The 27,696-nt window shown below is 41.7% G+C and overlaps 1 protein-coding gene across 5 annotated transcripts in view; it reads right to left on the bottom strand.

Moving 5' to 3' along the window:
* The window catches only part of ELMOD1 (ELMO domain containing 1), a 43,828-nt gene extending 24,013 nt beyond the window's left edge, over positions 1–19,815 (bottom strand). Inside the window, exons 1-3 of one of the 5 annotated variants that reach the window (XM_052671178.1) lie at positions 19,046–19,270; positions 10,404–10,466; positions 2,303–2,395 (exon numbers count right to left, since the gene is read on the bottom strand). In XM_052671178.1, the coding sequence (XP_052527138.1) occupies positions 2,303–2,319 (17 nt within the window). In that variant the 5' untranslated portion in view covers positions 2,320–2,395; positions 10,404–10,466; positions 19,046–19,270. Of the gene's footprint in view, positions 1–2,302; positions 2,396–10,403; positions 10,467–19,045; positions 19,271–19,470; positions 19,496–19,581 lie in introns of those variants that run through there. The other 4 variants (XM_052671177.1, XM_052671179.1, XM_052671176.1 and 1 more) reach the window with 4 other exon arrangements.
* Positions 19,816–27,696: the final 7,881 nt, after the last annotated feature.

Raw genomic sequence — 27,696 nt, 5'->3', positions numbered from 1 at the left:
AGAGACACAGATAAGTCCAAGTAGGAAAATTGAAGTTTCATAAACTACAGATACCATCAGCATCAACTAGTCCAATTCTTGCTCCATTTTGTGCCCCTAGGAAAGCATTGTAACACTGAGCAGTCCTCACCAGCAGCACACTGCATTTGATCTTAACAAGCAGTTCAGGACAAACTGACCTACATAGCAGCCGAGGGAGCTTGCTGATAGACAAAAACTACCAAATATCAAACAACATATGTTAACTTTTTTATTTCCCAGCTGATTTCCAAGCTGGAAGGCTAAATATCAACGTCTTGCACAGAAGTCTGCCTGCAGATCTAAACTTAACTGCTTTGTTCATTATCACAGAAGCCTGAAACTGCAGCAGTACTGTGCAACAGAACTTGCTGTTGCCAGTAAGCAGTCTTCTTGAAGAACGACCATAGTTTATTTCTTAACATCCTTGTATCTTCTTAATACATAATAAATTTGAGCAGTATAATACTCATATCAGTCTAATGTTAAAGGATTCATCTCAAATACAGAAAAATCCAGATTCTTGTAAGTAAACAGAATAGTTTTCCCATTTCAAGTGTTTTCTTGTTTGAGGTGCTGTGTTCTATCCCCCGTTAACCTCACCTTCTGTTCTACATTCAGAACACAGAGTGTTTCATAATTAAGTCCTATAACAATTAATTAAACAAGAAATTGCTTTTCATGACCTATGCCATGGCTAACTAAGAGAAGATAACAACATAAGACTTCTCAAAACTTTTAGAATTCACTTTAGAAATGCCATGAAAAAAAAGGAGTTGGTTTCTTTAGAAGCATCAGAGAAACATAAGTAATCAAAACAGCCTGCTCCTGTATGAAAAAACCCCTGCTGGGGTCAGGACAACCAAAAGAGAGCAGAATGGGCAGTTTAAAGGAAAATATAATGTTCAGAGAAGTCAGGAAAGAACTGCCAGCTTGGAGGTAATCAGCAGCTCAGCTTCTCCATAAGGCAGGAACAAAATTACATTATGCTCCAAAGATACCAGTCCTTGGAGGGAACAAGTTGCAAATCCCTCAGTGACTTCATGTTGGAGGCTTCCATACAGCCATAGGGTGGTAGAGGATTGTTTATTAATGATCATTGCCTAGATCACGTATGGCACAAATCTGTAACCTCAGGTTACGCCGCTTAAAATAAATAAATAATCAAATCTGTACAGAGAAAGAAAGGTAAAGTTACAGGAGTACTGAGACAGCAATCATTGGCAAGATTCAAGAAGGAATGCTCCAGCATGGCTATAGACCATCAGGTCACTGAATCAGTGTTCAGGACCGTGGACAATCCAGAATCTGCACTGTAGAGCTGCAGCGACCAACCCTCTCACCACCCTGATAAGACCAAAAGGGAACACACTAATGCTCAACCTAATGGCTCACATTTCAGCTGTCTTTTGTGGGTGTTAGCAAATAAATAACCACTTTACACTTTCAACCTGCACACATTCTGCTTAGGCCTTTTTTGCAGCTGACTCAAAAAAAAAACCTGAAGAAACAAAATCAAGCATCCCACAGAAATGCCTGGGGCAAGGCTGGCTTCACAACAGTCATTACAGATTATCAGACTGGAGGTTATGATGCTGATATCCATAGCGTGTACTATAAACAGTCTAAAAAGAAAGAAAAACATAGTGACAGATGCTCTATACAGAAGCATATGTTTCTGTCCTCTTGAGAAAGGTTTCTCCCACCCAGACAGAAAATGTTTGCTTTGGTTTATACACAAATTAAGCTCTTGATATGTATTAACTTCTAGGAGCATTCAACTCTCTCCACTGAGTGCAGAACAAAGACAGCATGATATTTCTGTAGTGAAAGCCAGTGCTTGCAAGTCTCCTGTACCACTGTTAGTTTACAGAAAAACAATTGCAAGTCATACACAAGAGCAAATGGAGCAGAACCAGCTTCAAAAGTATTTGCATATCTTCATCAAGCATCCTCCCTTCTGCAACTTCACAAATAGTTCTCCAAAATCCCAAGTTGCCAAAACCAGACACAATGAGCACCACAGGTACACTACTAGTATGGAGCAATCCAAACCCACATGACATTTCCCGCATTGTTTCTATAAAGTGATGAAGAGCAAAATTTAAATTAAAACAGCTTTAGTGAAATCTAGGTGAACAGAAAGCAAATTTCATCTGAACTAGTTCAGATGACAGTTCACATTTTCCATATTGCTGATAACAGCTAAAACACTTGACTCATGGCAGCACGGAAACAATTATTATCATCACTTAACACTTGAAAAAACATAAATAACAGTTACCTCAGGAAGTGTTTCATGATGGTGGTTTGTGTTACACAAGCTGTAATCAACTGATAATCACCAATAACCTCTTCTTTGCAGGTGATACCAGAGCTGTAGAAATAGAATTATAAGAAATATCACATCAATAAAAACAAAAATTATAATTTGTCTCTTCAGTGTGAACACATATTTTGACCAGCACACAACTCATGTTTATTTTCTGAAAAATCAAGTCTTTGAATCAGAGCACAAAGAACATCCAGATTTTCCTTCAAGCTGTTTCAAACACCTGTGGGTTCACAGGAGCTTCCAAGTGGCAGTGTCAAGAGACATTCATCTCTCCCAAGTGTTAGAAGCCCTCTGCTCTCCAGAATTTACAACAGTACTTGGAGACGTTTAGCTTGTAAGCTAAAATCTAGTAGAGGGTGTAGAATTAATTTTTAGAGTCACAGAATCATCTAGGTTGAAAAAGATCTTCAAAGATCAATTCCAGTCATCAATCTGACCTATCAAGTCCCATCATCCAACGTGAGAGATGTCAGGTGATTACCTTCTTCCCCAGGGTAAATTTCATATGTAACACATACGATGTCTTAAAATAGATACAGTTGACAAGGTTAACCATTCATTCTGAGCCCTGATCTGTTACAGTTAGTATTCAATGCAATTACCTATTTTTTCAAGTGGAGAAGAAGAACAAGAAGAGTTGAAGTAAAATAAATTAATAAATAATAACAACACAAGAAAAACCAACCAGCCTGTAAGTGTAACCTTGTCCATGCACTACAGCCTCTCCCCAATCACCTCTGTCACATTTAGGAAACCTGCAGTAAAGAATTACTTAAATAATGCTCATATGTGATGAGATTCAGACTTCTCAAGTTACTGTACTTTATTGATATCCTGTAAATGACAACAACACAATAACACTTTTTTTTTTTTTTTTTTTTTTTAATAATGCCAGAAAACAAAGGAGTGCAGTTCTGCACAGTTGGGAAAACTTCATCTAAGTTTTAAAGTTAATACATTTTCAAGTTTTGTACTAGTACAAAACACACATGCAGGCTTGGATGAAGGCTACGCTGTTAAGAAGTGATCTAAGAGAATTCTTCCTTAGCGCTTCATGCAGCACACTGAAGAGAATCTGAAAGCCTTCAAAATCTGGTCTCTTTTGTCACATAATGGAAAGCTCTATGTCGAAAGAAACTTATATATATATACATATATGTATATATACACACACACACTTTTTTTTTTTTTTGCAGGATCTATCAGCATTGATGGGATAAAAGTTTTAGCCTACCTTGTTCTTATTTTCTCAACATTTCACAAGTTTTACACTATGCTATTGCCTGTTGACAGGAACAGAAGCAGTGTTTAAGCTCACAAAAATGCAGCTATCTTGTTGGATTACATCTCATACCACTCACTAAAAATACATAATCCCTGAACTATGAAATCTTCCTTCATTTATATTGTTTTTGACTTGCTGAACCATGTTGCTGTCCCCTGAATACAGCTGTAATTGGTGGTGGCTGCAGTGACACCTGCTTGCAAGGGCAGAGAGAAGCTAGCATCAAGCTCCAGTTCTTCAATGAGTGCAGTAGGCAGGCTCCTAGCACCTCCTGCTATAGCTTTTGATAGACCTTTGATGGCAGCAGGCACAGGGAGCACAGGAGACAGGCAAAAACTGGAGGGGATGTAACTTGCTCCCCTTCTCCAGTCTAATAATTTGCTGTTTAAAAGATACTGCTTGTGAAAGATTCTCACAGCTGAGTCTCAGCTTTTTAGCATCAAAGGGAGGATGAACAAAAGGAGCTTCAGCACAGCATTTGACCCATGAGGGCAGCCGTGTAAGGAAGATGCCAGAGGTGCCAGGAGTTGTCAGATCAACGCTTCCTTGAAGGGTGTGTGAGCCTCAGCCTCCAAGGTCAGCTCCTTCTTCTTCCTGATCAAGGTCCATGCTGACAACAAAGTGAGAGTAAAGCAGCAGGATCAAGGGGAAAAGAAATCGCTTGTCTGTACTCCAGGGCTGTCTCATCCAACTACATCATGGTGGGAGCTGCAAAGCACTCTCCCTTCAAGTACAGTTATCAGCTACAGCCAATTATAGGTTTGATTTGAATGCTCGTTAAAAATTAGACTGTTTCAAAAACCAGCTCTTAAGAAGCTAACACAGCTGTTCATAAACCTCTGCCTTCACTCAGGAAAGATATCAGTTGGAAAGAAAAAGCATAACTGTCATAACAAGTATTAAAAGTGTTTGTTCTAAACCTTTTTAAAAACTCACCCCTAGATTTATTAAAAAAAAAATTATTCTCCATTTAGTTAAAAGGAAAGGAAAAAAGTAACAAAAATGAATCATAGAATCATTAAAGTTGGAAAAACCACTAAGATCATCTGTCCAACCATCAACTCATCCCCACCACAGTCACTGAACACATCCCTCAGTGCCACATCTCCACATCACTTCAACACCTCCAGGCACGGTGACTCCCCCACCTCTCTGGGCAGCCTGTGCCAATGCCTCATAACTCTCTCTGAGAAGAAATTTTTCCTAATATCCAACCTGAACCTCCCCTGGTGCAACTTAAAGCCATTACCTCACATCCTAGAGAAACTCTGGAAGTAAAGTCCTAATGTCACAAAAGCCCACATTAAAGCTCTTCAGAGTGGAGAGTAACAGAAGTTCACCTTACTGAGTTCTACAGCCAGTCCCTGACAGCATGGACCCAGCCCACAGCCAGGTTAACACAGTGGTAAGAACAGCCTTCTTCACTGAAGCCCAAAGCCATCATATTCCACCTGACACCAAGTCAGCTTTCAAGACCTGGAGGCAAGACTTTCAGTGCAAACAAAATACGCAGAGCCTACACTGATGCCTTATAACCGCAGAATACCCCAAGCTGAAGGGGACCCACAAGCACCACTGAATCCAACTTCTGGCTCCACTCAGGACCACCCAAAATTCAAGTCCTATGTCATAGAATCATAGAATCATAGAATGGCCTGGGTTGAAAAGGACCTCAATGATCATCTAGTTTCAACCTCTCTGCTATGTGCAGGGTCACCAACCACCAGACCAGGCTGCCCAGAGCCACATCCAGCCTGACACTGAATGCCTCCAGGTGATGGGGCATCCACAGCCTCCTTGGGCAACCTGTTCCAGTGTGTCACCACCCTCTGAGTGAAAAACTTCCCCCTAATATCTAACCTAAACCTCCCCTGTCTCAGTTTAAAACCATTCCCCTTTGTCCTATCACTATCCACACTCATAAACAGCTGTTCCACCTCCTGTTTGTATGCTCCCTTCAAATATTGGAAGGCCGCAGTGAGGTCTCCCCAGCTAAGAGCATTGTCCAAATGCTCCTTGAACTCTGGCAGGTGGAGTTCAGTAAAGATTTTGTGTGTGCGTGAAGGAAACAATGTTTAAATTCTTAAAAAATATGTGTTTCCACAATTCATGGCTGAGTAACTTCAATTATTCATAAATCTTGAGAGCCACAACTCCTAGTTTCTATAAACCTTTTTCCACTTAAAATGTAATAGATCCCTTTTAATTGAAAATGAAAAAAAAAAAAAAAAAAAAAGAAAAAAAGAAAAAGGAAAACAGTATCTCAAGTAAATTAATGGCTGGTCTATTTTACTCCCAAAGTTGTTACAATATCTGAGTTAGTAAGAAAAAAAGCTATAGCTTTGGACTATATCTACACTGTTTTAGAGCATCTTTCCCTTCAGATTTCAGACAATTGTCTAAGTACAATTAGGTGAGCTTAGGGGGAGAAAAAGTATCTGTGATCAGGGGAAGGGATTTAACTCTCCTATCTTCTTAAGGAAAGGATACTAGAAGAGTTTCCTCAGTAGGTTGGATATTTGAAGACAAGAAAGTTTTTTAAGTTCCACTTGTAGTAAAGGAAACATAGAAGAAAAACATTCTGCAAGTGAAAGTAACTGAATTAATGAACATTTGTGAGCTTTCAAAAAGAAACAATAATTAGCCAATTTACCCTTCCCTGAGAAGTTCACGCAGGTTATGGATTTGGGGAGTTTTGACCAGTTTCTCAAAACGCAGGTTCCTGCAGCAATACTTTTGTCATGAAGTCATATCTGAACATGGAGAGCAGGCGGGCACCCAGCGAGGACAGGCTGCTGGTCACTGCACCCACCCAGCGCTCCAGGGGCCACGCCGGCGCTTTCACCCACAGCCTAAGAATAACATTCCCACCTTAAGCTATAGAGACTGACATTTGCTCACTGAGAAACCTGGAAGACAATTTCTTTCTTCTCTATTTGTAGATGGCCTTTAAGTTGTTGTTGCTGTTTTCCTTTAAATTCCAGTCAGACGGCTAGGCTAAGTCTAAACACAATCAGGTTTGATTTTGTTAGCTGTTTTACAAGATACTAATACCCAATAAGCACCTGACACCAACAGCACACAGACCCACCACTGAAAACCTCTTGGCAGAATGTATTAAGTTTGCACTTGCAACTTGCATTCTAAGGCTATAGGTGGGAAATGACATGGCAAGGACACAGGTTTGGATCTCCTATGTGCTCAAGTTTCTCAGCAAGTTTCTCAGTACAGTTTCACTTACATCACTTATAAGAAATTAAACTCCTCCTCCCATAACATATACAAATACCTGTTTACTGTAAATGGTTTTATCCAGTTTAAAGAGTCAGGAGTTTCCACTCCTAAAACTAGCAGCAAAACTTCTTGGCAGAGAACACAGCAAAACTATTTCTAGTTCTTTGTCAACATACAAATTCCTTACACAAGTCCAACTAACTAGCTGGACTCTTGTGGCTGAAAGGTTAACAGTGGCTGGGGGCTTAAGGAAGTCGAGAAAGACTTAAAAGTCCCATCTTGCTCTGAAGCTGAGGGGTTGCTCTGTCTGTCCTTAAGACAGCTGCAAATTCAGTTGAGGGAAAAAAGAAAAGATGTGTTATTTTGAGTAAATCACCATAAATGCAGAATAAAATATATTAAAAGGTAATCTTTACAGTGTTTGTTTTCCAAGTCAATGACTCACCTGGCATATTTCAAGTATTAAATATACTTGATAAACCTTCTAAATGAAGGTTTATATTCTAATTGCAAAGAAGGAATAGCTGTGCTGAAGACACATGTCATGAGAACAATTAAGATGAGCAGGCTGAATATATGACTTTGTTAATGTGGATGTTGAGATTACTGTTCATTCAAGTTTCCCTCCTAACAAAAAGAAAAAAAGAGAATTATATTGTTTGAAGTAGAAGGCAGTAATTGTACAGGCATCTTAAGTGTAGGAAAAGGGACATTAATTTATTTTCAGCTTTAGTTGTTGTGGTTGCAGAAGATGCTCTTCTGAACCAAGTATCACCAATATGCCATCATATCATTGACTTTAGGCTGCAACTTTTGTTTCCAGCAGCATCATGAATTGCCACTTACCCATCACTGACCTAAAAGCCTGCAATATTTATTTGTGAGAGACAACGTTTCAAGTCCTGTGTCACCAAAAGTGTTTTGTCTTGGATATGACCTTTTTTTTTTTTTTTTTGAGATGGAATTATTAATGCTTCTCTACCCCAAGCACCAACATGCAATGGCTAGAACTAAAAAGAGGACAAATATCCATGTCATGAAATGTTTCAGGTGGTCCTGGTGGCTAGCAAGCTTGCTAAGAGCCAGCAGTATGCAAAGTAAGCTAACAGTGCTCATGGCCGCATGAAGAGAAGCACAGCCAGTGAATCAAAGAAAGGAACTGTCTTCCCCTACTTAGTGGTCACTGGACCACATTTAGGGACTGCCTCTAACTTTGGGTGCCAACAAAACACAAAGGACACCAATGAACTGGAACAGGTTCAGCAGAGGCCACAGATGTTGGAGGAGAGGGCGAGGCCTTGAGCAGCCTGTTCTGACCTCAGAACTGAGCCTGCTGCAAACAGGAGGTTGGGCAGAAGACCTTCTCAGCTCTCTCCTAGCCTTTGATCCCCGGCTTCCGCCAGTACTTCTTAAGGGGAGATCTCAGGTATCTTGAGTTATGCCTGCTTGTAGATTACTTGGATAGGGTAGCATCAGGGTGCAGAAGTTTTTGCTGTCTTATTAGTTTGCAAGCTATCAACTTCTCACTAAAATCCTATATAAATTTCACTGTTTACTCTGAAATGTACCTAACAGCACTTTCCAACTTGCACTGATATTTGAAGATGGAATAAAAGTTGCTTAAAAAAATGTATATATGTGCTCAAGAATGCATACATGTGCACATACGTGCTCAAGACATAAGTATGTTTAATTATATTATTTATATTGTAATATATATTATTTTAATATATAATTACATACAAGTATATATACTTATTATATAATATATATATTTAACAACCCAATTAAAACAGAGGATCTTTGCTAGTCATAATTGCTGTGTACTTATTTGAACAATGCTTGAAGGGAGCTTATAAACAGGAGGAGGAACGGCTGTTTACGAGGGTGGACAGTGATAGGAAAAAGGGGAATAGTTTTAAACTGAGACAGAGGAGGTTTAGTTTAGATATTAGGAGGAAGTTTTTCACTCAGAGGGTGGTGATGCACTGGAACAGGTTGCCCAAGGAGGTTGTGGATGCCCTATCCCTGAAGGCCAGGCTGGATGTGGCTCTGGGCAGCCTGGTCTGGTGGTTGGTGACCCTGCACACAGCAGGGGAGTTGATGATCTAGACGATCTTTGAGATCCTTTTTAGATCAGGCCATTTTATGATTCTATGATTAACCTTAAAAATTATAGGAAATACAGTGCATAGACTTCTCCAACTCACAACATGCCCTTGGAAACTGCTCCATTGCTGAAAAGGCTCCTGGTAACATGTCACCTCAGACTTTAGTTTCAAGGACTTCAAATGCATTTTGTGTTTGCACTGAGGTGGCTTTACCCTACACCAGTCGATACAGACACTGGCAGGATCTACCTGAGCTGATGCCTGTTCTGTGTGAACTTAGTTTCCCAGCGGATTTTCATTTCTGTGTGCTCAAGACAAGACTGTGTTCAACTACAAGCACTCTTTAGAAGAAAATCTTGGAACAAAATGTCACACTTGAGGAAGCTAATGAGCAAGACTTGAGTTCAGCCACACTGTCACAGGTAATAAGGTTTCCTCTCCAAATCTCTATCACACATTAGCATTTTACATTTCTGTATGTCACTAGGAGAAATAAGGAAAGGCTGGACATGAAGTCATACCCCACTGAATTTTACTTCTCTCTAAAAGATCCTTCAAGCCTGAATACATTGCAATGCTTATTGAATCCAAAGGAAGAGCCTCAAGTAAAAGCTTCAAATCAGGATTGAGGAGGCAGGACAAACACAAAAAAGGCTCCCCCCAAACTGCTAAATAAAGTTTTTGAAGTCTACAATTCTACAATCTCACCAGCACTTCACCCAAGGCCATTACTGCCTCTTTAAAATGCTAAATAATCTCACAGATTTGTGACAGAAACAAAGAAGCTTCAGGAGGGTTTTACAATGTCTGTAGGAGTCACTGAGAAGTAAATCTGCACTTGGATTCAAGGAAAGTCACTTACCAAACCTCACATTGCAGGTTACTTCTAACACCACCCACTTAGGTCTATGCACTGAAATCTGTCAGTAGATAACAGTCACCTGGCAACTACTATAAATAAGCCACATTTTACGAAAGATAACATCAAACCATAGCTCAACATCATAGCATCAAGCATCTCCAATTCATTGTTGATATCTGTCCCTGAAAAGAAAGTCTTTTGTTCCATATCTGATTTTTTGAAAAAGAACTAGATCCTAGAAATTCAGTAAAGGAGGCATGCATGCATATACATAGATTTTGTAGGTGGAATTACGGCAATAATTACTTCTACCGATTTCAATTAGTTCTGCTCTATTATAACACTGAAAGATGTTGAGAGAAAAAGAAAATTAAGTCCCTTCAGGTCAGTAGTGAAAACTTCAGTGGGCACATCCTTTTTCTAATGTGAAATAAAAAGTAGAAGTTCTCCACACCCCAAAATACTGCAGTCTTCCAGAAGTGCAACCAGATGCTTAAATACTTTAATTCCTTTATATGTTGTCTCCATCTTCAATGTTTCCATTCTTAACAAGCTGACCTTATTATTTTTTTGAGGAAAGTGTATTTGATCCAGAAGAGGACTGAGTAGGTAATATGTCAGCTAAAAATGAAAAGTGAAATGAAAACTAAGTCTCATGCTTGAGAAGAGCTTTCAGTGTACAACAAATTCATTATTTATTTCTTTATCACTTCATGTCTTATAAAAAGGCATATTTTTTAGCCATTTCTCATGAACTCTCAACTTGGCCCTTGAGTTCACCTAATAGTGCAGCAGCCACATCCAGGTGGCTCAGGTCTGACTTTATAGCTTACAGTGCCATGGTTCTGGCCTACTTGCTCTGTTTCCATACATACTGTAGAACAGCTTGTACTGCGAGGCAGCCTGTTCTAAATAAAATATTATACTTCTTTGTAGCAACATTCCTTCAAGCTTAGAATAAATCATGTGAGACTAGATGCATAAAATCCAGGAGAGGCAACCTGGTTAGCTCTCAGACTCATTACTTCAGAAGCTCCATGAAAGAAAGGAAAAAAAAAACCAAACAAAAAGCAACACAATTCCAAGCCTCTCCTCCATCTTCCAAAATTAATACTTTCAACAGGGAGTAAGTTAGACCCTCTTGCCTTTCCCTCTCCATTTCTACCTCATTACCTAGATTAGTGAGGGTATAAAGTAAAGAGTAAAAATGAAGTATGGGCTTGCTTTCAAAATTAACTGAAGCTTAGATTTGCCAGATTTTTTATCAGTTCCCAGTAAACAAAAGCTATGTGGAAAAACATCCTTGCAATGGCTAACTCTTTCTCTGTTCTTTCCCCAGCATTTCCACTATGTGTTATTTTTACTTGGAAAAGGTAGAATAAATACAGCCATCAGATTAATACAACTACCCATCAAGTATCAGCCTGAAATCATGCATAACCACAGACTTTCATATTTAAGCAGCTAACTTACAAAAACAAACAGAAAGACAGCAGAGATGTTAGGTTGTAGGTCAGACAGCGCTTTCAGGCTAGAGTAACACAAAGCAGCAGAATTACCCTGGAATTGGGTGAGAGCCATACAATTCATTCTGGTCTATCAGAAAATTGCTCCATTTGATACCCATTTTTCCTATCACTGCACTCAGATTATTTTGACATACCAGTGACAACTTTCATATAGAGCTCTCCAAGGTAGGCAGGCAAGAGAAAGCGTGTATGAATTTATGCCTGCGCTTCTATGAGTTTATGAGCAATTTTCCCTAAAAGAGGATTTGAGAGTAACCACTTCCTCTGAAGCAAGTCAGTAGATAATGTCAAGAAGTAACTGTGAAGTATTTGACTATCCTAAGACAAGTGTTACACTCCAACCATTAGCTGCCCAAATTAGTGCAATCTGCAGAGGAACCACAGTAAACGAGCAACATACTTAATCCACAGTAAAGTTGACTGCAAATCCCACTGCGGCTTTTTTTTTCCCCACAAGCTTCATGCCCTACTATTTCATCCAAGAGGGTAGGAAACCAGGACACTTCCAAGTACAACACCTTGCTAGAAGCTCTGGGTCTTCTGGGCAGCAAGCACATAACTGGTGGAGGATAGATTTCTCTGGTTTTACTGATGTCTGGGGCATTCATAGAAGTGGTAAAAAGAATCTATTTGCTCACGGAAACTAGAAAGTTTTCTTAAGTTGCTGGTATAAATAGTGCAAACCCCATACTTTGGTTGGAGCCATTCTTAGGAAAAAAAGTGAAACGGTAACATGGTCAAAACTCACCTTAGGGGCATCTTTCTAAGTCTGTCATTCAAACAGGCTTATGCACTGGCAGTTACAAGTATCTTACTAAGTTTTAGTTCCATTAACAAGGGCTGAAAACACTAAAATTGGTTACATTTAGACTCCTTTCATCCTTCTGTACCCTAAGGAAACTCTAATCAGCATCAAAATCAAGCTCTTCTTCTATCAGTGGTGGAGAATGGAAGCTATAATGGAGTTTGGTGACAGAGACATTTGCAGCAAAAAGGGAAACAGTAACACAAACACCCCACTATGATGACCAAGTAAAAGGAAAAGATGCTGAAAACCTGCAAAAGATCAGTATAGTTATATTAGCTAGTAAGCAAAATGTATGAAGCACTTTCATGCAGGGCTCAAGAAACATCCTCACATGCTCCTGTGGTAACTGTGGGAGGTGTCCTTTCTAAAAGAGTAGGAAGATGGTCAGTAGCAAAGAAAGGGGGAGGTATCATTGTTCCCTCCTTCCCTCTGCCTCTTCCTGTTCTGTCCTTTGCTTTAAGTGCTCACTTTCAGACAGAACAGGATGCTGGCAAGGATTTGATGGCAGAAGAATGGAAAAGAGGATAAGACAACATAGGAAGATGAGAAAGAAGAAACACGAAGAACAGAGGAAACTGTTCTTGCAATGTTATTACCGAAGGGGAAGAGCAAAGCAAAGCCAGGGAGAATGCAAACTAGGGCAGGATGATTGACAGCATTGCCGTAACATTCCTTAACACAGTGCAACACTGAAAGTCTTCCTTCAACATCTCTTTTGACTTAGGGCACGTACTTTTTATAGTCCTGCCCTTTACCACAAAGGCAAAGCAGTAGTTAGAAATATTATTTGAAGAAAATAAGTAATACAAGTTTCTAAAACATTTTCAGACTTATCTATAATAAATCAGTAATATGAGCTGATAAAATACCTGAGATGGTAACCTGTACGAAATAGCACAATGCACTGATGCAGATTTTCTCCAGGTTGTTTTTTTGTTGTTACTATTGTTTATTTGTTTTGAAGACTGAAATGTTGACTATGATTTTCTTTTTATTTTCATGCTTCAAAGCTACTCCCAAATTGCTTGGCTTGCATGTGATGTTAACTGAACATTTAGGATGCAGAAGAACAAAATCTTTGCTCATGCTGTGCAACTCAAGTTTCTCCTTCAATAAAAGAAATATCCCTCAGAATTTCAAACCATCCTAGTGGGAGGGAGGAAAGGGAATGAGAAGCTAAAACAGTCCATAGTATCAAAACTTAATGCTGAAACATCTACCCTCTCTAAAGGAAATCTCAATCTAGCTGTTCTCAGACTTCTCATTTGCATACAGCAGCCTAAGGACACAGCACTGATCTTTGGAAAGACCGTCTCGCAAAACACTTGTACTGTCAGTGGCCAGGGCAAGCAAGGTTCACAGAACATGACTATCTAAGATCCTTGGATATTCCATTCTGGTCTCCCCACCAAATAGATGGGCATAGACTTTATGATCTCTTAATCTCTGCCCAGAGTATATCCCATTTCCCTTATCTTTCTCTGAAAGTACCCTCGCTCCTCTCCCTTCTGCAAGTTGTACAGCAAGAACTCCTCTTTTCCTCCTTCAGTCCATCTGTTCTTGTCAGGCTGCCTTAACACTAACAGCATGAAGGCCTAGCAAGCCCAAATTTAACAAATCCCATCTTCATGCTTCCTAGAGGCACAGCCTGTTTGATGGTATGCATTCAAGCCAATGTTGATATGGATGCGGCTCTGTGAAGGTAAAGTGGGAAAGAGAATAAAAGACTTGCTCTTATAACTGCCTATTAGAGTTATGGAAAGGGATGACAGTCTCCACGAACACAGGTTTTTTCATACTAAGGTGCCCACTTCTATCAACTGTCTGCCTACCAAGTGCAGGTATTACCAATATAGTAATAAATTGTTGCTGTGTCATGGATAAATCTCAATACCTGAAGCATTCTGGAAAAAAAAAAAAAAAAAAAAAAAAGGAAGATTCTGGGTTTTGTTGTTGTCATTTTTGCTTCATATTTCTTATATAAAGAGTACTAACAATCAGTGGCAAAATTTCATCATCAGCACAATGGCCACAGAAGCCCATACACAATATGCTGACCCCAGTAGCATCACAGTTTTGGGGTTCACGGAAACTTATCAGTTCATTTTTGGCAAACAGGTACATAATATGTGGCAGAAAGAATACACTGTGGTCTAAGACTTGTCTGATCAAACTTGTTGCTTTTTATAATGGTATAACTGCTTCAGTGGACAATGTAAGAGCCACTGATGTCAGCTATCTGCATTTCAGTGAGGTCGTTGACACAGTCCCCCATGACATCCTTCTCTTCAAGTAAATAAGATATGGATTTCACAGGTGGACTGTTCAAAGGAAGAGGAACTGGTTATAACATCATACCCAGAGAGTGATGGTCAATGGCTTAATGTCCAAACGGAGATTAGTGACAAGTGGTGTCCTTCAGGGCTCAGTACTGTAATTGGTGCTCTTCAACATCTTCATCAATGACATCAGCAGTGGGATCAAATGCACCCTTAGCAAGTTTGTGGATGACACAAAGCTGTAGGATGCAGTCAAAATGTGCAAGGAACAAGATGCTATCCAGAGAGATCTAGACAGGCTTGAGGTGTGGGCCCAGGTGAATCTCATGGGGTTCAACAAATCCAAGTGCAAGGTCTTGAACATGGATCATGGCAATCCCTGCTATCAGTACAAGCTGTAAGGATCGAGCACAGCCCTGCCAAAAGGAGCTGGGTATACTAGTGGATGAGAAGCTGGACATGAGCCAGCACTGAGCCCTTAACTGCATCAAAGGAAGCGAGGCCAGCAGAGCAAGAGAGGTGATCCTGCCCCTCTGCTCTATGCTGGTGAGAGCTCACCTGGAGTACAGCATCCAGACATAGAGTCCTCACTGCAGGAGAGATGCGGACCTGTTGGAGTGCATCCAGAGGTCACAGAAATGATGCATGGGATGGAACATCTCCCTGTGAGGACAGGCTGAGAGAGCTGGGGCTGTGTACCCGGAATAGAGAAGGTTCCGATTGCAGCCATTTGTTTTCTCGAGGGTGGCCATACAAAAGAAGGGGACAGACTCTTTAGCTGGTTCTGCTTGACAGGACAAAAGGAAATAATTTCAAGCTAAAAGAGGAGAATTAGGCTGGAAGTAAGGAACAAGTTTTTTACAACAAATGTGGTGAGGCACTGGAACAGGTTGCCCGGAGAAGTGGTGGATGCCCCGTTCTTGGAGATATTCAAGGTCAGGCTGGGGCAGGCTCTGAGCAGTCTTACAGAGCTGTAGGTGTCCCTGTTCGTGCCAGGTGAGTTGGACTGGATGACTTTTAAGGGTTCCTTCCAACTCAAGCAGTTCTATGATTCTGTAAGTCCTACACTTGCAACATTGATAACCAGTTGTACTCAGGCTGTTTGTGTAAAGAATGCCTGTTTAGTACCTTCAGAAAATATCAGTTAACTGTGAATGAACTGGCAGCATGGTACAAAGAGATGAGGAGACAGAATCCTGCATGACTCATTTTCTTGGCCACGATATCTCTGAGCATCCATCTCTATGTAGAAAAATACATACCGCATGAGCTACAGCTACATCAGCACTTAGCACAGACCAACAGAAATGGCTCTGCCAAGGGAAAAAAACAACAGTGCCAATCATTTGAAATTGAAACTACATAGTGGAGAGCAGGAGGAAAAGGTGTTTGTTTTTAAACAAAGCACCTGATACTGACACTGGACAAGCTCCAGCCTTGTCTCTGGGACTGGCTGACTGGTAGCAGGCAGGATGCAGTAAGACAGTTCCCAGAGCATGTCCTCCCACTTATTTTCAGGTATTCCCAGACTAGCCCACAATACCAGCTGAAGAAGAAATATGAAAAAAAAAAAAAAAAAAAAAAAGCAGAGAGAGCTTCCAAATTTGCTTTTCCATTTGCTTCCAAAAGCAGTCTGAGCTAAACCACTAGTATATGCATGCGTATTAAGAAGAAAAAAATGCATGTGAAGTAATGCTGGATGCAGTAACTGATATCAGAAAGGAGATAGCTCACAGATACATGGTTTCCTATAGTGAAAGTGCTAGACTGTACCTCCCAAATCTTCTCTCACAAGCTGCCATTTCACCTGTTCAATCTACAAGTATTTTTTTTCAAATCCCATCTTTTCACTCTTGCATTTCTCCTATTCTCCATGCTCCTCTGTACATCTGTGACTGTAGCTGGCTGGAACATAACTGAGCACTCAGCCTAGGGACCTGCAGGCAGATTAGCACACATTAAAAACACCAAGCCCAGGCACTTGGTTACAGTCAGGTATGATATTCAGTACAAGTGCTGGAAACTAACTTGTGAAGGGCCTCTCAGCTGCAGCAGAAAGCTGAGAAGTGGTTGCTCACATCTTGTTGGAAGCGAGGGACAGCTCACTTGAGAATGAACTGCCAGGAGTGTTTTAAGCTCACCAAGCTGGTGTGGGGCTCTTAATTGGTTTTGTGCGTGGGTGGATGGGAACTGCTCACTTGATTACAGCTGAGTCTTGAAATCAACATCCTTTACAGGAGACTACATCATCGACGGGGAGTGCTCTGGAGCAGGACTCCTGGCTTCATTTCTTCGGAGTTCAGTTCTCTTGTAGTGAGACTGCTGAGACCTGAACCAGCACAGGGACACAGGAGAAGGTCTCCAGAGGATGTGTCAGATACTCAGGCTGGCTGCAAACCAACCTGCTAGTGTAAACATATCCATAGTTTGTTTCAAGGCAAAGTCAGACAGGTTAGCTTACCACCTTCAATGTCTGACTTCGCCCTGAAAAGGAATGCTCAGGCAGCCCCATACATGATGTGAAGTGACTCAGGAGGCTGCCTCCTGCAGCTCCTGCTATCTCACTTCTCTTTCCACAGCCTGACAGGAGCAAGCAGCATTTCCAGCTCAAGCTCAGGTGCTGCCACACATCTCCCAGCTCAGTGTTGGCACATGGCATGGAGCACAGCTCAGTGCTTGCAGATACTGAGGATGTTAAGCCTGAATCACAGTCTCAGTGCTGTGCTGCCGTGGCCATTCCCTGCATCTCTTCACATAAGTTTTATTTTTTCGTTTTGTTTTTCTTCAGTTTATCCCCCTTTCCTGACTGGAATTTCACCAATTGTCTTCCTCCCCAGTATTCCAGCAAGACCTGCCTTCTTTAAAGATCAGAGTCTGCTTCCAAAGCCTGTATTCAAGAAAAGTAAATTCTCCCATGCAGTCTTCTGGCCTACATTATAGAGCCAAAGATTCCAAAAGAATGTCATATAAAACAAGCTTTCCAATGAAGAAGAACAAGATGTTCATTAAAAAAAAAAAAAAAAAAAAAAAAAAAAAAAAAGCCTCATGAGAGAGAACATTAAGCCATGCAAGATCAGATCTCCAGGCAGCCCTGGCTTGCTCTTGCAATTCACCGCTAACACTTCACATAGCCCCCTGGGAGAAATAAAGCTGCCCTGGCTCTGTTTACCACCCGTGCCTGTATGTACAACTGAACAGGTTTTGCTAACATCGGTTACATTGAGGGACTGTAATTCCAGGTCAAGAGTGACAGAAAGATCACTGAACCAGAGGAGACCCTTGGGCTTACAAGAGCCCAGTGCAATTGCAGCCAATAATACAATGCTGTCCCACAGCTGTCCCTGAAATGTGGACATTTCAGTTACACACTCAGCCCTAGCAAGTTTCATAGCAAAAAGTATTGTATTATTCATCAGCAAGCCAGCAGGAAAGTTAACCAATGTGTTGTTAGCTCATTTCTTATTGTTTAGTGCTTTCCTAGAAGTATTTTCTACTGTTTTTCTGCCAGCATACATACAGTATCTGGTGCTGTCACATGATTTCATTCCTGAAGAACCATAGGCTTCCTGTCTCTAAGCATCTATTAGCCCTGCTGATAAGTCTAGTGCTACAGGAATGTGGGTTTGCACTTGTTTCAGCTGAAATACTGCTGAAAGCAATACACAAATTATGAGAACTGAACAAGGCAGGAGATATTTCTAGATGTAGCTCCACCTATTCAGTTTGGAAACGCAATGTTCCACATAACCAAAAAGTCAAAGAAAAGCAGGCTTTCCCCAAAAGCAGTAAGACTTCTGGATTTGTGATCCTCAAAAACGTCAAATAAACTCGGGTACAAACAGACTGGTTTCAGGGTGAGGAGACGTTTGCATCACAAGCACACCGCTGCCTCAGCTCTTGGAGGCTCTCCCAGCACAAAATGATGCTCTTCAGAAACGCATAACTGTTTGAAGCGGGAGGTGAATCGCGCGTCAGCAGCGGTGCAGGGGATGATGCGGGTTTAGGGAAGCGATGCCATTTCTCCCATTTCACTTCGGGATACACTGGGCTGGCCGAGGGCGGGGACAGGGGAGAGATGAATGAAAAACCGGGTTTACTAAAGCGTGCGAGCCGCAGAATTAATTTATTTCCAACAGTTGCTAACATAGCTCCTTTGTTCCAAACGCCTTTGTCACAAATCCAGCTACCTGCCGAGCCGGAACGGGACAACGCCGCGTCCCCTTCCGACCCCCTCAGCCGCTCCGCTTTAACCCTTCTCACGGAAACGCAGGGAAAGCGGCAGCGGAGAGGACGGATCCGGCACAAAGCATCGGTCCCGGAGTTGAACTCGGGATCGCGCGGAACTTCTCCGCTCCATCACCACTCGGGGGTGGGCGCAGCGCCAGCAGAGCCCCGAGCCCCTGCACTCCGCTCCCCGGGCCTCGGCGACGCCCAGCAGAGCGGCCTGCGGCGGGCACGGGGTCCTCCCGCGTCCCCGAGGGGCAAAACTTCGCTCCCGGCATCGGACCCGGGCCCGGCCGCCCCGCCCGCCGCCACCCCCGGAGCCGCCCGCGGGCCTCGGGCCGCGCCGCGCCGCCCACTCACCGCGCCGCTACAGCCCCATGGCGCGTCCCGGGCCGCCGTCGCCGGGCGGTGCGGCGCCGAGATCCGGGTCGCCCTGCTCCGCTCCTGCGGCGCCCGGAGAAGGTGAGGAGGAGGAGGAGGAGGCGGCGGAGGAAGGCGGGTGCCGGTGCCGCCTACCGGAGGGCGAGGGGGGGAGCGCCCGCCGCCCAGCCGCAGCCTGAGGGCCGCCCGCACCGCGGCTGCGGCGGGGACCGAGCCCGCCCCGGGGAGGGGAAGGGGCCGGGAGGAAGCCGCCCGTCCCCGGCAGCCCGCTTCAAGGGCAGAGGCTGGCCCCCGGGCGCGTCGTACAGATCCAGGTTGAGATGCGGATGGCATTGAGGCAGCCCGGCCTCCCGCGGGGCAGCGCGCACCTCTCTCCCCTCCGGTCGCTCCCGGCCGCGCCGTACCTGCGTGCCCGCCGCTCCTACGGCAGGGCGGTGCCGTCCCGAGGCCGTGCGGAGGCAGCCGGCCCCGCTCCCGTATCCCAGCACACAGGTCCTTCCTCTCTAGCAGCGTACCTGGAGGACCTCAAAGTTGCGATCTGCTCATCGGGACCGCAGGCGTGCCGGGCTGCGAGGCTCTTCCCTCCAAGAGAAAACTGACCGCCGTCTGAGGCATCCGCAGACGCGTTTAAAGTTGCCCAGCGCCTTAACTACGGCCCGAGGCAGGCGGCCTGCCCACCCTCACCACCACCCGCATCTGCCCAGATGTGCGCTGGGCTGGGGCAGGCTGGCAGGCCGCGTTCCCGTCCCCACAGTATTCAATAGTCATAGTTTTCGGATGTCCTTTGGAAATGCTAATTAACCTCTTTTTCAAAGTGTTTTCCGTGTCTAACCTGAAAATAGCTCTCTGCGTGACTGTTAAAGGGACACAGTTTAATTTCCTCCAAGACTTTTTTTTTTCTTCCCCCAGTCATTTCAGTCGCATAATTAACCGTAACATTCAAGAAGCTCGGTGAAAACATGAAGGTCATAACGTTACACATTTAATGATGGCTAGGAAATGCTGTCCATCCATCAGCACTGAAGGCAAAACAGGCTGCTGCTGACTCCTCCTGCACTGGAGGAATGCTGTCCCTCTTTCACCTCGCTGCTGATGGCTGCTGCCGTCTGCAGAGCAGCTGCAAGGCAGGGCAAGCACAGCAGTCTGCTGCAGCCACGCTGCCCATTAGCAGCTGAGCAGCCCCACCAAATACTGGGCATCAGGCAGCAGCCCTCCTGCCTCACCTCTCACTTCAATTACAAACATCCACAGATTTCAAGCTTAATTCCATGCACGAACACAACTAGAAAACTGGTTCCTCTTCTTGGCTCCTGGATCATGGTGACAGTTCTATTTACTGTATTTCGATAAGCTGCTCTCCACTACAGAACCTAACTTCCCCATTTCTGAACCTGTCAGAAACTGCTCTAGGTAAGAGAAGCCATGCTCAGGGGCTTCAGTAGTTGTTCAAATATGATTTCCAAAGTCTGCTAACAGCATCATAAGGCACTCATAATTATCCAAGATGCATCATAAGCCAGATCCATACCAACCTTCCTTCCCAGATATCTTACTTTTCTCCACATATGTAGAGGCACTTTGAACATAAGCTGGGAAGGGTCTATGTTTCAAGTCCCTTCCCACTGCAGCAAGGTAGGGGATTAGAACAATGGCCTGGAATTTCCCAGGGCCTCCTGCCTGTTGACTGATACCAGATTGCAGTAACTGGCCATCCGGTGGTCATGCAATGCCATTTCAGCCCTGGAGGAATTCCTGCAAATCCCTTGATACTAAATTGCAGTCTGATGTAACATCTTGAGATGGAGTTTACCTGTACTACTTATGCTTCATGCTCATTATCAGGTCCTATGCAAAGTAAAAACTAAACAGCATTTTAAAGCTATCAGTAGCATGGATTAGAGAGCCCTCAGCTCTTCTGATTATCTGCAGTTAGAGAACCTTTTCCTACACCGTACTTCTATTTTAACAGCATAATTATCTTTTATTTGCCATAAATTGAATAAACTGTGCATTTCAGCAGAAGCACAGCCTGTATTTAGAAGTAGAGCATTAGTACATTTCAATGTACGAAAACATTAGAAAAAAACAGATAGGGGACCCCATTAGTTGAGCAATGTCACACTCTCAGCAATAGCCAATACAGCCTGCTGTGAGTAATAAAAACCAGCAAGGTCACCTGTATGATTAATTTAGACTGTTAAAGAATGTGACAGAAGTGACAAAAACAAACAAAAACACTACAGACAGCAACCTACCTCAGATATCTGTGAAAAAATCAACAGCTTCAGTCCCTCATTGCTTTGGATGGAAGTTCTTGCTGTACAGTTCACTGATAAGGATGAGATCAATAAAGAATACACATGCTGTGCCCTTGTGAAGGACCTGCCTGCCATGCTGTGACACCACGCAGCACTTTTCTCAGAAGTGCCACCCAAGCATTATTAAATGCACCACAAGGAGTTACTCCAGCAAATGCTTTCACAGTATTACTATGTTTCGTTTTCGTTTTGACAAGTAAGATTTTTCAATTTTGGGTAATACATGATGGTGGCTAAATATGTACTTATTTTGCTTAAAACAGGTGAAAGGATGCATTTTAACTAACTCCACAGTAGTCATAAAAATAGTAAGCAAAGATAAGAAAGAAAAACAACCCCCTATCTACACAAAGGGTTTTTTTTTTTTTTACCTCAGCTTCAGAAGCTCATAGCCTAGATTTTACTAAGGATGAGACATGATCCTCTCAGCATAAATTAAAACTTTCTCAGGCTCTGTTTTCAGTCCTCCTCACCTGCCATGGCCTTCAGGGGCCCTTTTGCCAGCTGAGCAGTGCTGGGGTGTGATGAACCACATCACTGCTGTTAGTCATGCTGATAGCGCTTTTCCTGGGAACTTTAGAACAACTGACAGTTTGTATATTTGTTTCACAGTGGTTGATCTTGCTCTATTAAGCTGGGTGTAATTTAAGGGACCACAGTACATTTGGCAATTGGTGACAGTGCTGTGTGTTTAGAAGAAAATTGCTGCAGTGGAAGCATACTGCTAAGTATAATGATGCTTGTGATATCAAAGGAACAGTAATGGATTAAGTACTGCAGGACCGACTGTTGTGTTTCTTCGTTACGTTGACTGAGCTGATCAAAGTTTTTGCTTGTGGGGAAAGCTCTGTATTACATAGGCTTTGCTTTCTCCTTATACCTTTTCTTGCTCGAAATCATGAAGTCTGATTTCAGTTTAAATGGCTGTGCTCTCACTCTGCATGAAAGTACATCTCTTGTCAATTGAAAACCTGTGTTTTATATGAAGCAGTGCTGAAGACCTCTGTAAGAAATGGCCAAATGCTAGTATGAGCAGAGGAGGCTTTCCAAAGCTGGTAGCAGCTGACAACAGAACACTGTAATTAGCAAGTCTGATGCTAATGCACTTGTCAAGATGTTCAGAGACGAATCAAGCTCAGATTACCTGAGGTGTAGAATGCCATCCAGCAAACACCCAGCAGTACCTTCTGGGAGGTGTCATGTGGTGAATGGGATGCTCACGTAGAAGAGCAGATGGGAGCGCATTTTTCTGAGTCCAGCTTATTGCTGTTCGAAGCACGTGCACTTGGGGTGTGAGCTCCCTGCTAGATAAAAAGATCAGTGAGAGTTGAGGGGAATCTGAACTCCAAGAGGCTGCTAGTGGGAGCAGGAATTCCAGGAGCGGCATGTTAGCTATTGAGCTCTAGGGAAAGGTGTCCATAGTAAACAGTTTTCCGTGCTATGTGTGCAAGACAGGTGTTCCCAGTCCAGTTATTGATCCTACAGCATCATAGCCAGAAACTTTTAAATGTTTGCTTGAAGCTTTCTAGTTTACATTTAATAAATGAAAAGAAATATAAGATATGTGAAAACAGGTCCTGTTGGAGATCTATGCAAACCTGTAAATGATTTGCTTATATTTGCTTATATCAAAGACTTGTTGCACTTTTTGAGCCTTTCATCTTAGGATCCTCATGCTAGTTGGGTTAGCATCTCTCTTTTACATCTGATAGTGTACAATATGTGTTCAAGCATTTTGTTTTTACTCTGTGTAATCATCCACGCTGAAATTTACTGTGTGGGGCCTGCGAGCACTGCCCAGGTAATGATCCTGAATTATGTGATGCAGTCAGAGATCCCTTTCTTTGGTCTACGCGTGCTGACTCCATTCCTGGGACAGTGTCCAGTGTAATTACCTGCAGACATCCTGCCCCCAGAATGCACTCTTACAAATGAGTTGCAGAACACTATGGAAATGTGTTATAAAGAACTATCCTGCTGAGGTAAAGAGAAGGATGGGATGAGAGAATATATTTCCAAACCTTAGCTTCTATAATTTTGTTGCTTAAGAAATCTGTTCCCCTTGATAAAATCTATTTTCTTTTAGTGAAATCATTGTGATACATGGTATTTGTGTCAACATTCTGCTTTGAAATACTGAACGGCTGCGAATTATTTGTGTCTAGCTCAGGACAAGCATCAAATACAGAAAAGTCCTGAGACATGTATTACGTGACTCTCATGCATTGATATTATAGCAACGAAAGCAGCCTGCACATAACCTTCTTGATCATTTCTGAAACCTCTCTTCTCGTTATTTTATTTATTTACCGTGCCACAATTGGTTTCACTTGTATTTCTTTTACTGAAGATGCCATAAAACTTAACACAGGAGGCAATAACAAAAGCAAGTAGATGATGATAATATGGGAGATGAAGTATGTCAGGCTTACTCATACAGCCTTCTGAGAGATGACAGCTAAGTGCAGCAGCCAATATGTTCATTTAGTTTACCCATCTCTTGAAGCAAAGAATTCTATCAGAAAGGTCTTCCTATGAATTAAAAGCATTTAGTGTTAGAATGTTTAAATTTAACTAATTGTATTTGGTATTTCCATATAGAAGTAGAAGAGAGAAAAAAATGATGTAGACAAGTATTTTGATTATTTTATTAAAATGAAAGTACTTGCTTTTTTATCTTAATAAAAATGAACAAAATTGAATACACTAATTTGTATCAGACTGTTCTAATATTATTCACTAAGATACCAATCACATTATGCATGCATGAAGAAGAAAGATTTATATTTATTATATATATATATATTATATTTATATATATTCTTTGAAACAAATTTTGATCAAGGGAAAAAGAACATTCTTCATTCTTCTTTTCATGTATCCATTGCAACTCCTCAAATCAATAGTCTGACTGCATATGCTGCATTTCATTCAAGGATCACCAGGTGTTACAAACAATGATTCATAAAGATTCACAGCCACTGACAAGTTATATAAATATTTATCCAAACATCAAGCTGATTGGCAAATTGAGTCACAGAGAAGTGGTGTGATGAAAAACGTGCAACTTTTGTATTTTTTAGATGTGCTGAATATGTGTACAGATCCAGAGAAGTCAATGAATACTGGATTACAAGAGCAGCAAGTGGGGTGACATGAATAAACGGTCATGTTTCAAGATTTCAGCTTAAGTTGCTTTATGCATGGTTGCACAGCTATTCCTCCAAATAACATGAATCTATTGCATGAACAAGAGCTAATGAGACCTCTTAAGATGATGCCTGAAAGGGGCTGAAAGTACGGAGCCCGAGCCTAAGGAAAACATGGCGATATTTTCTTCAGTCCCATTGGAGAACTGAGGATCTGCTTTATAATGAAAACACAGAAGACTGAGAAAACTTTTAATATTACTTATTTACATGTAAACAACACTATGCATTTAAAAATAAGCTTAGCAGATTTTTTCTGAATTGCAAGTGCGATATGCTTCAAAATGCATTGACTGATGAAATAGACAAATTCACTGCCTGATATTCCATAATTGTCCTTTCAGTACATCCATGCCCTGAAGGATAATTGTGGAAATGATTTCCAAGGAGATGCAGGAGAGCAGACTGCCTGCCTAGTACAGATATCAGGGAGGATCCCTGTGCAGGATTGCTTTCTGAACACCCACCAAATCCTAACTGCTTGTGACAGAACTGGGTTTTGCCAGGTTAGTGTAAGATTTTGACTGCAGGGCCAGGAGAGAATAATATAATTCAGCAAGCAATTCCAAAAAATAATGCTTCCTGTCTCATTGAGAGAAACAGTTGTAAAAGGCAAGAACATGGTTTTAAAGCTTAAATGAAAATATATGTTCAGTAATTTGGTGGGAGATCAATATTTTGTATCATTCTTTCAGTACTGTACAGTACTGTTCTGTACGGTATTGTTCTGCACTTTCCAATGCCTTAGAAATTACACCAGACTAGCACAAGACCTAGACTGGCTGAATTGCACAGAGAGTCAGCTGAGCAATGGAGGCAGCATTTCCTATTTAGTACAGGGCTAACAGGGGACTCAGGAATTTTTTTTGAGAAATGTTCCCAGCAGTAATATATAGATTTAATAATCGCCAAGCCTGAAGTAGATGGTCCATGAATGTGTGATGTTGTATTGCAATTGTACAACATCTTCAAATAAAAATGTGATGATAGAGGTGCATGGAGCCTGATGAGAAACTAACAGTGGCCTATTGCTTCAGACTGAAGACCCTTGTTCTAGAGCAGCAGGAATACCATTACTACTCTTACAGCAGAGGAGATGAGGCTTTGGAAAGATTTAAAAACCTGAGTGTTTAGGACTGCTTGTGGTCAGAGAAAATCCAGAACATCAAAACTGAGGGTAAAACAAATGCCTGCAGGGTATGATTTGATCAGTATTGGTGCATGTGGGATTTTGGATGTCAGGTGCCCTTCTTTGAGAGGTTTTACATGAGCAGAAAAAAGCTGTCAGCAGACAGCATTTAAATAGCTGTCTTGGGAGATTTTAGGTGATCTTCATGTATATTATGCTTTCCAGTTGTTGTGCCTTGGGAATTTAAATCTCTTAGAGTCTTCCTTAATCAAATGAGAAAATTCTCTGTCGATATTTGTGTGCGCACGTCAGGAACCTTGCAAGAGCTGAAGATCTGTAGTGGCAGTACCAGTAATTAAAGTTCTTCAGACCTGCAGTGTGCACATCAGAGATGCAGTCATTTCTGTCTTGTGCCTGAAAGTTCTGAAGAACGTTCTGAGGACATTCCAGGAAGGCATCAAATGTTTTAGTTTATTGCAGCCTCCAGGACTTTGCTCCCTGTTCTAATGACATGTCTTTGGAGACCCAGCAGTGCAGGAACACTTTTGCAGCGTATCCAGCAGTGGAAGTTAAAACAATTCCTCCCTCCCAAGTTTAACAAGACGTATGCTTATGTTCCATTAATGCAATCTTACTGCATAGCAGAAGTGCTAAATTCAATTAACCACTATCCAAACCTGAACATTCGCTGACCTTCTAAACAATCTGGATGATGAGATCTGTACTTGTACCAATACAGAGCTGAAAATCTTCCTGCTCAAAAACTCAGAAGATACAACTATCATTATGTCAAAGAAACTTGCTCCACAGTAGAATGGTACCTCATAGAGACTTTTGCTGGTAGTGACTGTATGGATAGCCACACATTTGTAACAATAAAGCGTTGCCAAATTTTACAATGTTCGTGTGAGATTTATGCAGTTACATGTGTTTCTTAAAGTTCTGATTCTAAAGATTTCAGAAAAAAATCAGCTTTTATTAAAGGAAAAAATATATGTATTCCAAAGTCTCGTGTTTCAGGAAAAAAAACCTTACAGTGATGCAGAGACTGTAGCTAAAATCAGAAAGCATAGTAACGTTATTTGAAGTTTTGAATCTCCTGAGAATGAGTAATTTTTGTTTACTAGTATTTGAAAATAAGGATAAGTTCTGCCTTCATGATAATAACTGGCACAGCTCCCATTGATTTCACTGGGTCTAGAATTCTCCTTGTCTCTTTTCTAGGTCTTATGCAATTGCTAAATAATTTCAAAAACTGGATTTTTGGGTTGTTTTTCTGTGTTTAGAAAGAAATACAAAATGTAGCATTGAACACTACAAACACAAAATCAAAATGACATGCAGCACAGAGCCAGCCTTGCTATCTTCCTGAAAAATGTAAGCCTTTGGCATTGCAGAGGTTTATTATGGAGAATTTTATTATTCTAAGTGGCAGCAGTGGCACATTTTGAATTTAGGTCAACAGATACTTGTCAAAGTCCCTAACTATTACACGAATGCTATCCTAGAACAATCCATCTGTGTCTTATCGCTGGCTATCGTGCTCCTCTACATTACCGCTCTTGGGTGATTTTGAGGAGGATTTTGTGCTAAGAGGTTTCTTATTTCTGTAACGAACTGTTATCCTGAAACACATCCTATTTGTCATGATTCTTAAATAGCAGCATCTTAAATCAAGAGACTTAATACAACAAATCCTACTATTTTGCTGTGATTTCCTTTTAATTGGGTTTGAAAGTGATGGAAATCCAGTGTGATCACATTAGGCTACAGTATGGCTTGGACTGCATTAGCATATAAGGAAGTAAGATTGTCCTTCCACGTATGGATCAGTAACCTCTATTCTGTTGAAGGAAACAGAAGTGTTGTTATCTGTTTACTTACTATCATTTGAAGTGTATAGGGAATAGGCAAACAGCTAACAACATAGGGCATACTTTTAATCAGAGACTGTAATCACATAAATGCAAATGC

Source organism: Tympanuchus pallidicinctus, unplaced genomic scaffold, assembly GCF_026119805.1.
Source record: "Tympanuchus pallidicinctus isolate F22 unplaced genomic scaffold, pur_lepc_1.0 scaffold11, whole genome shotgun sequence".
NCBI classification, from domain to species: domain Eukaryota; kingdom Metazoa; phylum Chordata; class Aves; order Galliformes; family Phasianidae; genus Tympanuchus; species Tympanuchus pallidicinctus.
This window is presented reverse-complemented; position numbering and strand designations above follow the sequence as displayed.